The 16,831-nt window shown below is 35.0% G+C and overlaps 1 protein-coding gene across 1 annotated transcript in view; it reads left to right on the top strand.

Annotated features, from left to right (window-relative positions):
* The window catches only part of LOC104676879 (deleted in azoospermia protein 4-like), a 52,003-nt gene that overhangs the window by 22,972 nt on the left and 12,200 nt on the right, over window positions 1-16,831 (top strand). Inside the window, exons 17-28 of the mRNA XM_030926339.1 lie at window positions 681-752; window positions 1,479-1,529; window positions 4,623-4,694; window positions 5,427-5,477; window positions 7,231-7,302; window positions 8,055-8,105; window positions 9,899-9,970; window positions 10,717-10,767; window positions 12,585-12,656; window positions 13,401-13,451; window positions 15,300-15,371; window positions 16,120-16,170. Of these exons, the coding sequence (XP_030782199.1) occupies window positions 681-752; window positions 1,479-1,529; window positions 4,623-4,694; window positions 5,427-5,477; window positions 7,231-7,302; window positions 8,055-8,105; window positions 9,899-9,970; window positions 10,717-10,767; window positions 12,585-12,656; window positions 13,401-13,451; window positions 15,300-15,371; window positions 16,120-16,170 (738 nt within the window). The remainder of the gene's footprint in view (window positions 1-680; window positions 753-1,478; window positions 1,530-4,622; window positions 4,695-5,426; window positions 5,478-7,230; window positions 7,303-8,054; window positions 8,106-9,898; window positions 9,971-10,716; window positions 10,768-12,584; window positions 12,657-13,400; window positions 13,452-15,299; window positions 15,372-16,119; window positions 16,171-16,831) is intronic.

Raw genomic sequence — 16,831 nt, 5'->3', positions numbered from 1 at the left:
TAGGATATACCTCTGCTTTTTTTGCCTTCTCTGAACAATGACTAGAAAAAGAGCCCTAGTTGTTGCTAACATTCCATGTGAGCCATTACTGAATCTAGGTGTATTCATGTATGCTGCTACCTATATGTTTTCAATCATTAAGTATTTATTGAAACATAGAAGACATTATACTGTCTCTTTTCCAGTTTTGAATTATGTACTGCCCTTAGTTTTTCAAAATGAAGTACAGAAAAAGCCATAACATCTGTAGGAGAACTTCATATTATTATCCTATAATATTGTCAAATACAAAACTGTCTAGAAGTATTTTGACAAAGAAAGAGCAAATGTATTAATATAACTTACATTGAAATCTGTCTTAATAGAGCCTTATCACCAGTACAAGAAGTAAGTTCTGGGTGGGCAGAGGTACACACTATGAATAAGGTAAACTTTGCCTGGTGTGATAGTCACTTCTTATGTCATTTGTTCTCCCACGACTCCAAAAGGGTAGCAATTGACAGGGAATGTTTCTTTCTTCTTAAAGACAGTCATTCCTTTAGAATTCTTCATGGTTGTATGTAGAAAAATAGTTATTTTAAAGTTGTTCATATTTTTGTTATATTGGGAATGATATTTCTTTCTAATTAAAAAAATATTGTACAGTATTCATTGATTCATTCTGTGAAATTTATTTTCAGGCACATCCTACTTACCGAAATTCACCATGTCAGGTCATCACTGGATACCAGTTGCCTGTATATAATTATCAGGTAACTGAAGAGGGAGCAAAATGTTTTACTTTCACGTACTATGTAGTCCTTTAATTTGTCTGTACAGATTGCCTGAGTATTTTGTCATTTTAAACTAGTAAAATGTACATAATTTTAAGAAAACACTTAGTATTGCTCTAGAATGAAGACTTCTCTATTATTTTGAAGCAATGGAATGAATTTTCACAGGAATATATGAAGCAATATCATTTCTGTAGAACATTTTTCAGAGATTTGGTGCCCGCTTCTGTATTGCAGCACGTATGTTTTTTTTCATCTTTGCCGTCAAAGAGCTGAAACATCCAAAGTGACTTCCATGAATTTTATAGAGTAAAATAAAATTATTTCCCAATTCTTAGACCACAGAATTCCAATTACATTTTTATTTTAGCTTGCTGCTTCGTGATAGTAGTTCTGTGGGTCTCTTTTCATAGATATAACTGTATCTATGATCCATTAGCATATCTATCATACTAAATTCAAGGAACTAGTATCTTTGAGATTTCCACCTCTAGAAAATTTGGGTAAAAGTTGACGTATTATATGGAGAAAGAACAACAAGAATTTCGGGGATTCGAAACCTAAAGTACTTCTTTTTTCTATTGTGTTTCTTTTATTATAATAAAGAGGAGCCAGCATAAGTACCTCAATGTTGTATATATCATCTGTTTTTCCAAATGTATGGGAATATTTGAATAATTTTAGTTTCCTTTCTTTTTTTTTAAGATGCCACCACAGTGGCCTGTTGGGGAGCCCAGGAGTTATGCGGTACCTCTGGTAAAGTGAATGATCCAAACGTATACTCCCTGTTCTTTCTTGATTTTTTCCATGTCATATATGCCCTACAAATATTTTAAATCATTCTTTAGGTGGGCCAATGAGAAGGTCAGGAGATCGAGACCTTCCTGACTAACACGGTGAAACCCCATCTCTACTAAAAATATGAACACAAATTTAGCTGGGTGTTATGGTGGGCACCTGTAGTACCAGCTACTAGGGAGGCTGAGGCCAGAGAATGGTGTGAACCCAGGAGGCACAGCTTACAGTGAGCCAAGATGGCATGACTGCACTGCAGTCTGGGTGACAGAGTGAGATTCTGTCTCAAAACAACAGCAACAGCAACAAAAATCCTTCGTTATATTACTGTATTATGTTTTTCTGCTTTGTTTTTAACCTGATTTTAAACTCCTATGGGAGCAACAGTGCCTTTTTCTCTCTCTGGGTTTTGGGTGCTTCAGCAATGGCTGGTCCACATAATGATCAGCGTTCAGTAACTTGTTGATAGACTATATAATCCAGGGAAGGCAGTATTAATGTAGCATTAGAATGAGTATGTATCTGCCTGGAACCTGCCTCTGACTTTACCAGCTGTAAAAAAAAATTTCTTGAAGAGAAACAGAAATGTTTTGTTGTTAGTTACTCTTAAAGAATAGGATCAAAAAAAAAAGGTACTACTTCTAATACATCTGTACTGCTTTTCCCCCACGTAGCTAGTTCCAAAAATATTTGAAAGCAGCTGTCCTTATGTGTCTGCCTAGTTTATTCTTCTCTGAGGTTGGCAATTCACCCAGCTATTCTTTACTTGAAATGATTTCCAGGTGCCTGCACATGTGGGTTGCTGAATTCTGGATATATTGTGGTTCTGGAATGAGTAGATTTCTAATGTGTTTTACTATATGTATAAATGCCATGAGTTTCTGGCATCTGATTTCTCCTGGCTACATTGATATTTAAAGAAGGATTTGACATACTTTATCACTTATACTCTATCACTTACTGGTGATAAACAACATTTATTTTCGTCTTAGTTCATTTTACTTACATCTTAGTTTAAAATACATTTTCTATAATCGAAAATAAGTAACAAAATAGTAGTGAAATAGTTTCTCATTGTCTCATTTGTTGACATTTTCCATGTACTTGAATAATTTAGGGGTATACATCTGCTTTTTTTGCCGCCTCTGAACAATGCCTAGAAAAAGAGCCCTAGTTGTTGCTAACGTTCCGTGTGAGCCGTTACTGACTCTACGTGTATTCATGTATGATGCTACCTATATGTTTTCAATCATTAAGTATTTATTGAAACATAGAAGACATTATACTGTCTCTTTTCCAGTTTTGAATTATATACTGCCTTTAGTTTTTCAAAACGAAGTACAGAAAAAGCTGTAACATCTGTAGGAGATCTTTGTATTATTACCCTATAATATTGTCAAATACAAAACAGTCCAGAAGTATTTTGACAAAGAAATAGCATTAGGTCTAACATTTAAGTCTCTAATCCACCTTGAATTAATCTTCATATAAGGAGTAAGGAAAGGATCCAGGGTGGATTAGAGACTTAAATGTTAGACCTAATACCATAAAAACCCTAGAAGAAAATCTAGGTAGTACCATTCAGGACATAGGCATGGGCAAGGACTTCATGTCTAAAACACCAAAAGCAACGGCAGCAAAAGCCAAAATTGACAAATGGGATCTAATTAAACTACAGAGCTTCTGCACAGCAAAAGAAACTACCACCAGAGTGAACAGGCAAACTACAGAATGGGAGAAAATTTTTGCAATCTACTCATCTGACAAAGGGCTAATATCCAGAATCTACAAAGAACTCAAACAAATATACAAGAAAAAAACAACCCCATCAAAAAATGGGCAAAGGATATGAACAGACATTTCTCAAAAGAAGACATTCATACAGCCAACAGACACATGAAAAAATGCTCATCATCACTGGCCATCAGAGAAATGCAAATCAAAACCACAATGAGATACCATCTCACACCAGTTAGAATGGCAATCATTAAAAAGTCAGGAAACAACAGGTGTTGGAGAGGATGTGGAGAAATAGGAACACTTTTACACTGTTGGTGGGTTTGTAAACTAGTTCAACCATTATGGAAAAGAGTATGGCAATTCCTCAAGGATCTAGAACTAGATGTACCATATGACCCAGCCATCCCACTACTGGGTATATACCCAAAGGATTATAAATTATTCTACTACAAAGACACATGCACACGTATGTTTATTGCGGCACTATTCACAATAGCAAAGACTTGGAATCAACCCAAATGTCCATCTGTGACAGAGTGGATTAAGAAAATGTGGCACATGTACACCATGGAATACTATGCAGCCATAAAAAAGGATGAGTTTGCGTCCTTTGTAGGGACATGGATGCAGCTGGAAACCATCATTCTTAGCAAACTATCAGAAGAACAGAAAACCAAACACCGCATATTCTCACTCATAGGTGGGAACTGAATAATGAGATCACTTGGACTCGGGAAGGGGAACATCACACACTGGGGCCTATCATGGGGAGGGGGGAGAGGGGAGGGATTGCATTGGGAGTTATACCTGATATAAATGATGAATTGATGGGTGCTGACGAGTTGATGGGTGCAGCACACCAACATGGCACAAGTATACATATGTAACAAACCTGCACGTTAGGCACACGTACCCTAGAACTTAAAGTATAAAAAAAAAAAAAAAAAAAAAAAAGAAATAGCAAATGTATTAATGTAACTTACATTGAAATCTGTCTTAATAGAGCCTTTTCAGCAGTATAAGAAATAACTTCTGGGTGGTCAGAGGTATGCACTATGAATAAGGTGAACATTGCCTGGTGTGACTTCTTATGTCATTTGTTCTCCCACCGCTTCCAAAGGGTAGCAATTGACAGAGAATGTTTCTTTCTTCTAAAGACAGTCATTCCTTTAGAATTCTTCATAGTTGTACATAGAAAAGTAATTAATAAATCAAAGTTGTTCATATTTTTGTTATATTGGGAATGATATTTCTTTCTAATTAAAACATTATTTTACCGTATTCATTCATTCTTTCTGTGAAATTTATTTTCAGGCATATCCTACTTCCCGAAATTCACCATATCAGGTCATCACTGGATATCAATTGCCTGTATATAATTATCAGGTAACTGAAGAGGGAGCAAAATGTTTTACTTTCACGTACTATGTAGTCCTTTAATTTGTCTGTACAGATTGCCTGAGTATTTTGTCGTTTTAAACTAGTAAAATGTACATAATTTTAAGAAAACACTTAGTATTGCTCTAGGATGAAGAGCTCTGTATTATTTTGAAGCAATGAAATGTATTTTGACAGGAATATATGAAGCAATATCATTTCTGTAGAACATTTTTTAGAGATTTGGTGCCCGCTTCTGTATTGCAGCACGTATGTTTTTTTCATCTTTGCCGTCAAAGAGCTGAAACATCCAAAGTGACTTCCATGAATTTTATAGAGTGAAATAACATTATTTCCCAATTCTTAGACCACGGAATTCCAATTATATTTTTATTTTTGCTTGCTGCTTCATGATAGTAGTTGTCTCGCTCTCTTTTCATGGATATGACTATATTTATGACCCTTTACCCTATCTATCGTAATAAATTCAAAGAACTAGTATCTTTGAGATTTCCACAATGACATCTCCAGAAAATTTGAGTGAAAGGTGAGGTATTATATGTAGAAATAACAAGAACTTCGGGGATTTGAAACCTAAAGTACTTCTTTTGTCTATTGTGTTTCTTTTATTGTGATAACAAAGGATCCGGTATGATAAGTACCTCAATATTGTGTATCTCGCGTGTTTTTGAAAATGTATAGGAATATTTGAATAATTTTGGTTTCCTCTGTTTTTTCGAGATGCCACCACAGTGGCCTGTTGGGGAGCCCAGGAGTTATGCTGTACCTCTGGTAAAGTGAATGAGCCAACATTCTTTCTTGATTTTTTCCACATCATATATGCCCTACATAGGTTTTTAAATCTTTAAGTGGGCAGATCACAAGGTCAGGAGATCGAGACCTTCCTGATTAGCACAGTGAAACGCCATCTCTCCTAAAAATACAAATACCAGTTTAGCTGGACATTGTGGTGGGCATCTGTAGTCCCAGCTACTTGAGAGGCTGAGGTGGGAGAATCGTGTGAATCCAGGAGGCATAGCTTACGATGAGCCAAGATGGCATGTCTGCACTCCAGTCTGGTTGAGAGAGTGAGACTCTGTCTCAAAAAGAAAAAAATTCTTTATATTAAAGTGTTACGTTTTTAACCCGATTATAATCATCTATGGGAGCAACAGTGCGTTTTTCTCTCTCTGGCTTTTGGGTGCTTCAGCAATGGCCGGTCCACATAATGATCAGCGTTCAGTTACTTGTTGATAGACTCTATAATCCAGGAAAGGTAGTATGAATGTGGTTTTAGAATGAGCATGTATCTACCTGGAAACTGCCTCTGACTTTACCAGCCTAAAAAACATTTCTTGAAGAGAAACAGAAATGTTTTGTTGTTAATTATTCTTAAAAAAAATAGGAACAAAAAAAGAAGTATTACTTCTAATACTTCTGTACTGCTTTACCCCCATGTAGCTAGTTCCAAAAATATTTGAAAGCAGCTGTCCTTATGTGTCTGCCTAGTTTAGTCTTCTCTGAGGTGAGCAATTCACCTAGCTATTCTTTACTTGAGATGATTTCCAGATGCCTCCTCATATAGGTTGCTGAATACTTGATATATTCTGGTTCTGGAATGGGTAGATTTCTGATGTGTTTTACTGTACCTATAAATCCCATGAGCTTCTGGCATCTAATTTCTCTCATCCTGGCTACTTTGATATTTAAAGAAGGATTTGACATACTCTATCACTTACTGGTGGTAAATAACATTTATTTTCATCAGTTCATTTTACTCATGTCTTAGTATAAAAGACATTTTCTTTTATGGAAAATAAATAAAAAAATAGTAGTGAAATAGTTCCTCAGTGTCTCATTTGTTGACATTTTCCATGTGCTTGAAAAATGTAGGGGTATACCTCTGCTTTTCTTGCCTTCTCTGAATGATGACTAGAAGATGGCCCTAGTTGTTGCTAACATTCCGTGTGAGCCATTACTGAATCTGGGTGTATCATGTATGCTGCTACCTATATGTTTTCAATCATTAAGTATTTATTGAAACATAGAAGGCATTATACTGTCTCTTTTCCAGTTTTGGATTATATACTGCCCTTAGGTTTTCAAAATGAAGTACAGAAAAAGCCATAACATCTGTAGGAGAACTTCGTATTACCCTATAATATAAACTGTCTAGAAGTATCGTTGACAAAGAAATAGCAAATGTATTAATTTAACTTACACTGAAATCTGTCTTAATAGAGCCTTTTCAGCAGTATAAGAAATAACTTCTGGGTGGGCAGTATGTATAAGTTAAACTTTGCCTGGTGTAGTCGTCATCTCTTATGTCATTTGTTTTCCCTCCCCTCCGAAAGGGTAGCAATTGACAGGGAATGTGTCTTTCTTCTTCAAGACATTCAGTTAGAACCCTTCATTGTTGTATATCGAAAAATAATTAATATTTTAAAGTTTTTCATATTTTTGTTATATTGGGAATGACATTTCTTTCTAATTAAAAGAATGTTTTACCATGTTCATTCATTCTTTCTGTGAAATTTATTTTCAGGCATATCCTGCTTACCGAAATTCACCATATCAGGTCATCACTGGATATCAGTTGCCTGTATATAATTATCAGGTAATTGAAGAGAGAGCAAAATGTTTTACTTTCCGATACTACGTAGGCCTTTAAATTGTTTATACAAATTGCCTGAATATTTTGTCAGTTTAAAGTAGTGAAATGTACGTAAAATGTAAGAAAACACTTAGAATTGGTCTAGAGTGAAGACCTCTGTATGATTTTGAAGCAATGGAATAAATTTTGACTGGAATGTACGAAGCAATATCATTTCTGTAGAACAGTTTTCAGAGATTTGGTGTCCGCTTCTCTATGGCAGCATGTCTTTTTTTTTTTTTTTTTTTTTTCCTTTTTCCTTGCCGTCGAAGAACTGTAACATCCAGACTGACTTCCATGAATTTTGTAGAGGTATAGGGTGAAATAAAATTATTACCCTGTTCTTAGATCACAGAATTCCAATTATATTTTTATTTTAGCTTGCTGTTTCATGATAGTAATTATTTAGGTGTCTTTTCATAGATATAACTGTATCTATGTTCCATTACCATATCTATCATACTAAATTCAAGGAACTAGTATCTTTGAGATTTCCACCTCCAGAAAATTTGAGTAAAAGTTGACGTGTTATATGTAGAAAGAACAACAGGAATTTCGGGGACTGGAAACCTAAAGTACTTCTTTTGTCTATTGTGTTTCTTTTATTATAATAACAAAGGAGCCAGCATAAGTACCTCAATGTTGTGTGTATCATCTGTTTTTCCAAATGTAGGGGAATATTTGAATAATTTTGGTTTCCTTTCTTTTTTTTCAAGATGTCACCACAGTGGGCTGTTCGGGAGCCCGGGAGTTATGCTGTACCTCTGGTAAAGTGAATGAGCCAAAGATACACTTCTTGTCCTTTCTTGATTTTTTCCATGTCATACATGCCGTACAAAAATTTTTAAATCATTCTTTAGGTGGGCAAATCACAAGGTCAGGAGATCGAGACCTTCCTGGCTAACACAATGAAATCCCATCTCTACTAAAAATATGAACACAAATTTAGCTGGGCGTTGTGGTGGGCACCTGTAGTCCCAGCTACTAAGGAGGCTGAGGCCAGAGAATGGTGTGAACCCAGGAGGCACAGCTTACAGTGAGCCAAGATGGCATGACTGCACTGCAGTCTGGGTGACAGAGTGAGACTCTGTCTCAAGAAACAACAACAACAAAAATCCTTCATTATGTTACTGTATTATGTTTTGTTACTTTGTTTTTAACCCAATTATAAACCCCATGGGAGCAACAGTGCCTTTTCCTCTCTCTGGTTTTTGGGTGCTTCAGCAATGGTTGGTCCACATAATGATCAGTGTTGAGTTACTTGTTGATAGACTATATAATCCAGGAAAGGGAGTATTACTGTGGCTTTAGAATGACCATGTATCTGCCTGGAATCTGCCTCTGACTTTACCAGCCGTAAAAGAAATTTCTTGAAGAGAAACAGAAATGTTTTGTTGTTAATTACTCTAAAAAAAGAATAGGAACAAAAAAAAGGTATTACTTCTAATACATCTGAACTGCTTTTCCTCCATGTAGCTAGTTCTAAAAATATTTGAAAGTAGTTGTCCTTACGTGTCTGCCTAGTTTATTCTCTGAGGTTAGCAATTCACCTAGCTATTCTTTACTTGAGATGATTTCCAGATGCCTCCTCATGTAGGTTGCTGACTTCTGGATATATTGTGGTTCTGGAATGGGTGGATTTCCGATGTGTTTTACTATATCTGTAAATCCCATGAGTTTCTGGCATCTAATTTTCACTCATCCTGGCACTTTGATATTTAAAGAAGGATTTGACATACTCTATCACTTACTGGTGATAGGTAACATTTATTTTCATCTTAGTTCATTTTGCTTATGTCTTAGTTTGAAATACATTTTCTTTGATGGAAAATAAGTAACAAAATAGTAGTGAAATAGTCCCTCAGTGTCTCATTTGTTGACATTTTCCATGTACTTGAATAATGTAGGATATACCTCTGCTTTTTTTTGCCTTCTCTGAACAATGATTAGAAAAAGAGCCCTAGTTGTTGCTAACATTCCGTGTGAGCCATTACTGAATCTGGGTGTATCATGTATGCTGCTACCTATATGTTTTCAATCATTAAGTATTTATTGAAACATAGAAGGCATTATACTGTCTCTTTTCCAGTTTTGGATTATATACTGCCCTTAGGTTTTCAAAATGAAGTACAGAAAAAGCCATAACATCTGTAGGAGAACTTCGTATTACCTTATAATATAAACTGTCTAGAAGTATCGTTGACAAAGAAATAGCAAATGTATTAATTTAACTTACACTGAAATCTGTCTTAATAGAGCCTTTTCAGCAGTATAAGAAATAACTTCTGGGTGGGCAGTATGTATAAGTTAAACTTTGCCTGGTGTAGTAGTCATCTCTTATGTCATTTGTTTTCCCTCCCCTCCGAAAGGGTAGCAATTGACAGGGAATGTGTCTTTCTTCTTCAAGACATTCATTTAGAACCCTTCATTGTTGTATATCGAAAAATAATTAATATTTTAAAGTTTTTCATATTTTTGTTATATTGGGAATGACATTTCTTTCTAATTAAAGGAATGTCTTACCATGTTCATTCATTCTTTCTGTGAAATTTATTTTCAGGCATATCCTACTTACCGAAATTCACTATATCAGGTCATCACTGGATATCAGTTGCCTGTATATAATTATCAGGTAATTGAAGAGGGAGCAAAATGTTTTACTTTCCGATACTATGTAGGTGTTTAAATTGTTTGTACAAATTGCCTGAATATTTTGTCAGTTTAAAGTAGTGAAATGTACGTAAAATGTAAGAAAACACTTAGAATTGGTCTAGAGTGAAGACCTCTGTATGATTTTGAAGCAATGGAATAAATTTTGACTGGAATGTACGAAGCAATATCATTTCTGTAGAACAGTTTTCGGAGATTTGGTGTCCGCTTCTCTATGGCAGCATGTGTTTTTTTTTTTTTTTTTTTCCTTATCCTTGCCGTCGAAGAACTGTAACATCCAGACTGACTTCCATGAATTTTGTAGAGGTATAGGGTGAAATAAAATTATTACCCTATTCTTAGATCACAGAATTCCAATTATATTTTTATTTTAGCTTGCTGTTTCATGATAGTAATTATTTAGGTGTCTTTTCATAGATATAACTGTATCTATGTTCCATTACCATACCTATCATACTAAATTCAAGGAACTAGTATCTTTGAGATTTCCACCTCCAGAAAATATGCTAAAAGGTGATGTATTATATGTAGAAATAACAATAAGAACTTCGAGGATTGGAAACCTAAAGTACTTCTTTTGTTTATTGTATTTCTTTTATTATAATAACAAAGGAGCCGGCATGAGTACCTCAATATTGTGTGTATCATCTGTTGTTGCCAGTGTATTGGAGTATTTGAATAATTTTGGTTTCCTTTCTGTTTTTCAAGATGCCACCACAGTGGCCTGTTGGGGAGCCCAGGAGTTATGCTGTACCTCTGGTAAAGTGAATGAGCCAAACATATACTCCCTGTTCTTTCTTGATTTTTCCCATGTCATATATGCCTACAAATATTTTAAAATCATTTTTTAGGTGGGCATATCACAAGGTTAGGAGATTGAGACCTTCCTGGCTAACCCTGTGAATCCCATCTCTACTAAAAATATGAACACAAATTTAGCTGGGCTTTGAGGTGCGCACCTGTAGTCCCAGCTGCTCGGGAGGCTGAGACGGGAGAATGGTGTGAACCCAGGAGGCACAGCTTACAGTGAGCAAGATGGCACCACTGCACTCCAACCTGGGTTGCAGAGTGAGACTGTCTCAAAAAAAAGAAAAAAAAAAAAAGCCTTCGTTATTTTAATGTGTTATGCTTTGTTATTTTGTTTTTAACCCAATTATAAACTTCCACGGGAACAACAGTGCCTTTTTGTCTCTCTGGCTTTTGGGTGCTTCAGCAATGGCCGGTCCACATAATGATCAGCGTTCAGTTACTTGTTGATAGACTATATAATCCAAGAAAGGTAATATTCATCTGGCTTTAGAATGAGCGTGTAGCTGCCTGAAATCTGCCTCTGCCTTTACCAGCTGTAAAAAAAAAATTCTTGAAGAGAATCGGAAATGTTTTGTTGTTAAATACTCTTAAATAAGAATAGGAAGAATAAAAAGAGTATTACTTCTAAAATATCTATACTGCTTTGCGCCCATGTAGCTAGTTCCAAAAATATTTGAAAGCAGTTGTCCTTCTGTATGTGCCTAGTTTATTCTTCTGTGAGGTTAGCAATTCACCTAGCTGTTTTTTACTTGAGATGATTTCCAGATGCCTCCTCATATAGGTTAGTGAATTCTGGATATATTCTGGTTCTGGAATGGGTAAATTTCTGATGTGTTTTACTGTATCTATAAATCCCTTGAGTTTTTGGCATCTAATTTCTCTCATCCTGGCTACTTTGATATTTAAAGAAGGATTTGACATACTCTATCACTTACTGGTGGTAAATAACATATATTTTCTTCTTAGTTCATTTTATTTATGTCTTAGTTTAAAAGACATTTTCTTTGATGGAAAGTAAGTAACAAAATAGTAGTGAAATAATTCTTCAGTGTCTCATTGGTTGACATTTTCCATGTACTTGAATAATGTAGTGGTATACCTCTGCTTTTGTTTCCTTCTCTGAATAATGACTAGAAAAACAGCCCTACTTGTTGCTCACATTCCGTGTGAGCCATTAATGAATGTGGGTGTATTCAAGTATTCTGCTACCTATATGTTTTCAATAATTAAATATTTATTGAAGCATAGAGGACATTACACTGTCTCTTTGCAGTTTTGGATTATATACTACCCTTAGTTTTTCCAAATGAAGTACAGAAAGCGCCATTACATCTGTAGAAGAACTTCATATTACCCTGTAATACTGTCAAATACAAAACAGTCTAGAAGTATTATGACAAAGAAATAGGAAATGTATTACTTTAACTTACATTGAAATTGTCTTAATAAAGCCTTATCACCAGTGTAAGAAATAACTTCTGAGTGGGCAATGGTACACTGTATGAATAAGGTAAACTTTGCCTGGCGTAGTAGTCACTTCTTATGTCCGTTGTCTCCCTCCCCTCCCAAAGGGTAGTAATTGACAGAGAATGTTTCTTTCTTCTTTAAGACAGTCATTCATTTAGAATTCTTCGTAGTTGTGTGTAGAAAAATAATTAAATATTTTAGAATTGTTCATATTTTTGTTATAAGGGAATGATATTTCTTTCTAATTAAAAGAATGTTGTACTATATTCATTCATTCTTTCTGTGAAATTTATTTTCAGGCATATCCTCCTTACCGAAATTCACCATATCAGGTCATCACTGGATATCACTTTCCTGTATATTATTATCCGGTAATTGAAGAGAGAGTAAAATCTTTTACTTTCAGATACTATGTAGGCCTTTAAATTGTTTATACAAATTGCCTGAATATTTTGTCATTTTAAACTAGTGAAATGTACATACATTTAAGAAAACACTTAGAATTGGTCTTCAATGAAGACTTCTGTATTATTTTGAAGCAATGCAATGAATTTTGACATAAATATACAAAGCAATATCATTTCTGTAGAACAGTTTTTGGAGATTTGGTCTCCACTTGTGTACTGCAGCATGTATTTTTTTTTATCTTTGCCATCAGAGAGCTGAAATATCCAGAGTGACTTCCATGAATTTTGTAGAGGTATAGCGTGAAATAAAATTATTACCCAATTCTTAGATCACAGAATTCCAATTATGTTTTTATTTTAGCTTGCTGCTTCATGATAGTATTTCTCTGGGTCTCTTTTCATAGATACGACTATATCTGTGACCCATTACCATATGTATTGTAATAAATTGAAATAACTAGTGTCTTTGAGATTTACACAATGCCATCTCCAGAAAATTTAGGTAAAATGTGAGGTATTACATGTAGAAATAACAACAAGAACTTCGGGGATTTGAAACCTAAAGTACTTCTTTTTTCTATTGTGTTCCTTTTATTATGATAACAAACGATCTGACATGATAAGTACCTCAATATTGTGTATCTCATGTGTATTTAAAAATGTATAGGAATATTTGAATAACTTTGGTTTCCTTTTTATTTTTTCAAGATGCCACCACAGTGGCCTGTTGGGGAGCCCAGGAATTATGCTGTACCTCTGGTAAAGTGAATTAGCCAGACATATACTCCCTGTTCTTACTTGATTTTTTTTCCGTGTCATATATGCCTTACATATGTTTTTAAATCGTTAGGTGGGCAGATTACAAGGTCGGGAGATCGAGACCTTCCTGGCTAACACTGTGAATCCCCATCTTTACTAAAAATACAAACACCAATTAAGTGCGTGTGGTGGTGGGCTCCTGTAGTCCCAGCTACTCCAGAGGCTGAGGTGGGAGAATGGTGTGAACCCAGGAGGCACAGCTTACAGTGAGCCAAGATGGCACCACTGCACTCCAGTCTGGGTTGCAGAGTGAGACTCTGTCTCAAAAAAAAAAAAAAAAAATCCTTCTTTATATTACTGTGTTATGTTTTGTTACTTTGTTTTTAACCCAATTATAAACTTCCATGGGAGCAACAGTGCCTTTTTGTCTCTCTGGCTTTTGGGTGCTTCAGCAGTGGCTGGTCCACATAATGATCAGTGTTGAGTTACTTGTTGATAGACTATATAATCCAGGGAAGGCAGTATTAATGTGGCTTTAGAATGAATATGTATCTGCCTGGAATCTGTCTCTGACTTTACCAGCCTTAAAAAAAAAAATTCTTGAAGAGAAACAGAAATGTTTTGTTAGTTACTGTTAAAGAATAGGAACAAAAAAAAAAGGTACTACCTCTTAATACATCTGTACTGCTTTTCCCCCATGTAGCTAGTTTCAAAAATATTTGAAAGCAGCTGTCCTTATTCATCTGCCTAGTTTATTCTTTTCTGAGGTTACATGTTCATCTGGGTATTCTTTACTTGAAATGATTTCCAGATGCCTCCTCATATAGAGTGCTGAATTCTGGATATATTCTGATTCTGGAATGGGTAGATTTCTGATGTGTTTTACTGTATCTATAAATCCCGTGAATTTCTGGCATCTAATTTCTCTCATCCTGGCTACTTTGATATTTACAGAAGGATTTGCCTTCTTTATATAGTTGATGGACTATATAATCCAAGAAAGTATCTATCACTTACGGGTGATAAATAACATTTATTTTCTTCTTGGTTCATTTTATTTATGTCTTAGTTTAAAAGACATTTTCTTTGATGGAAAATAAGTAACAAAATAGTAGTGAAATAGTTCCTCAGTATCTCATTTGTTGACATTTTCCATGTACTTGAATAATGCAAGGGTATACCTCTGCTTTTGTTGCCTTCTCTGAACGATGACTAGAAAAAAGCCCTACTTGTTGTTCACATTCCATGTGAGTCATTACTGATTCTGAGTGTATTCATGTATGCTGCTACCTGTATGATAGCAATCAATAAGTAGTTATTGAAATGTAGAAGACATTGTACTGTCTCTTTTCAGTTTTGGATTACATACTGCCGTTAGTTTTTCAAAATGAATTACAGAAAATGCCGTAACATCTGTAGGAGAACTTCATATTACCCTATAATATTGTCAAATACAAAACAGTCTAGAAGTATTTTGACAAAGAAATAGCAAATGTATTAATGTAACTTACATTGAAATCTGTCTTAATAGAGCCTTATCACCAGTATAAGAAATAACTTCTGGGTGGGCAGAGGTACACAGTATGAATAAGGTAAACTCTGCCTGGTGTAGTAGTCACTTCTTTTTTCATTTGTTCTCCCTCTCTTCCCAAAGGACAGCAATTGAAAGAGAACGTTTCTTTCTTCTTAACCACAGTCATTGTTTTAGAATTCTTCATAGTTGTGTATAGAGAAATAATTAATATTTTAAAGTTGTTCATATTTTTGTTATAAGGGAATGATATTTCTTTCTAATTAAAAGAATGTTTTACCATATTCATTCATTCTTTCTGTGAAATTTATTTTCAGACGTATCCTACTTACCAAAATTCACCATGGCAGGTCATCACTGGATATCAGTTGCCTGTATATAATTATCAGGTAATTGAAGAGGGAGCAAAATGTTTTACTTTCCGATGCTATGTAGGCCTTTAACTTGTTTATACAAATTGCCTGAATATTTTGTCATTTTAAACTAGTGAAATGTACATAAATTTAAGAAAACACTTAGAATTGGTCTTTAATGAAAACTTCTGTATTGTTTGAAGCAATGGAATGAATTTTGACATAAATACATGAAGCAATATCATTTCTGTAGAACATTTTTTGGAAATTTAATGTCCGCTTCTGTACTACAGCATGTGTATTTTTTTTTTCATCTTTGCCGTCAAAGAGCTGAAACATCCAGAGTGACTTCAATTAATTTTGTAGAGATATAGAGTGAAATAAAATTATTACCCAATTCTTAGATCATAGAATTCCAATTATGTTTTTATTTTAGCTTGCTGCTTCGTGATAGTAGTTCCCTGAGTCTCTTTTCGTAGATATGACTATATCTGTGTCCCATTTCCATATCTATTATAATAAATTCAAAGAACTAGTATCTTTGAGATTTCCACAATGACATCTCCAGAAAATTTAGTTCAAAGGTGAGGTATTATATGTAGAAATAACAACAAGAACTTCGGGGATTCGAAACCCTAAAGTACTTCTTTTTTCTATTGTGTTCCTTTTATTATGATAACAAACGATCTAGCATGATAAGAACCTCAATATTGTGTATCTCGTGTGTTTTTGAAAATGTATAGAAATATTTGAATAATTTTGGTTTCTTTTTTGTTTTATCAAGATGCCACCACAGTGGCCTGTTGGGGAGCCCAGGAGTTACACTGTACCTCTGGTAAGGTGAATTAGCCAGACATATATCCCTATTCCTTCTTGATTTTTTTCCACATCATATATGCCCTACCAATGTTTATAAATCATTAGTTGGGTAGATCACAGGTTCAGAAAATCAAGACCTTCCTGGCTAACTCTGTGAATCCCTATCTGTACTAAGTGGGCGTGGTGGTGGGCACCTGTAGTCTCAGCTACTCCAGAGGCTGAAGTGGGAGTATGGTGTGAACCCAGGAGGCACAGCTTACAGTGAGCGGAGATGGCACCACTGCACTCCAGTCTGGGTGATAGAGTGAGAATCTGTCAAAAAAAAAAAAAAAAATCCTTCTTTATATTAATGAGTTATGTTTTGTTACTTTGTTTTTAACCCAATTATAAACTCCCATGGGAGCAACAGTGCCTTTTTCTCTCTCTGGCTTTGGGATGCTTCAGCAATGGCTAGTCCACATAATGATCAGTGTTCAGTTACTTGTTGATGGATTATATAATCCAAGAAAGATAGTATTAATGTGGCTTTAGAATGAGCACGTATCTGCCTGGGATCTCCCTCTGACTTTACGAGCTGTAAAAAAAATTTGTTGAAGTGAAACAGAAATGTTTTGTTGTTAATTACTCTTAAATAAGAATAGGGCCGGGCGTGGTGGCTCAAGCCTGTAATCCCAGCA

The sequence above is a fragment of the Rhinopithecus roxellana genome, chromosome 22 (genome assembly GCF_007565055.1).
Source record: "Rhinopithecus roxellana isolate Shanxi Qingling chromosome 22, ASM756505v1, whole genome shotgun sequence".
Taxonomy (NCBI): domain Eukaryota; kingdom Metazoa; phylum Chordata; class Mammalia; order Primates; family Cercopithecidae; genus Rhinopithecus; species Rhinopithecus roxellana.
This window is presented reverse-complemented; position numbering and strand designations above follow the sequence as displayed.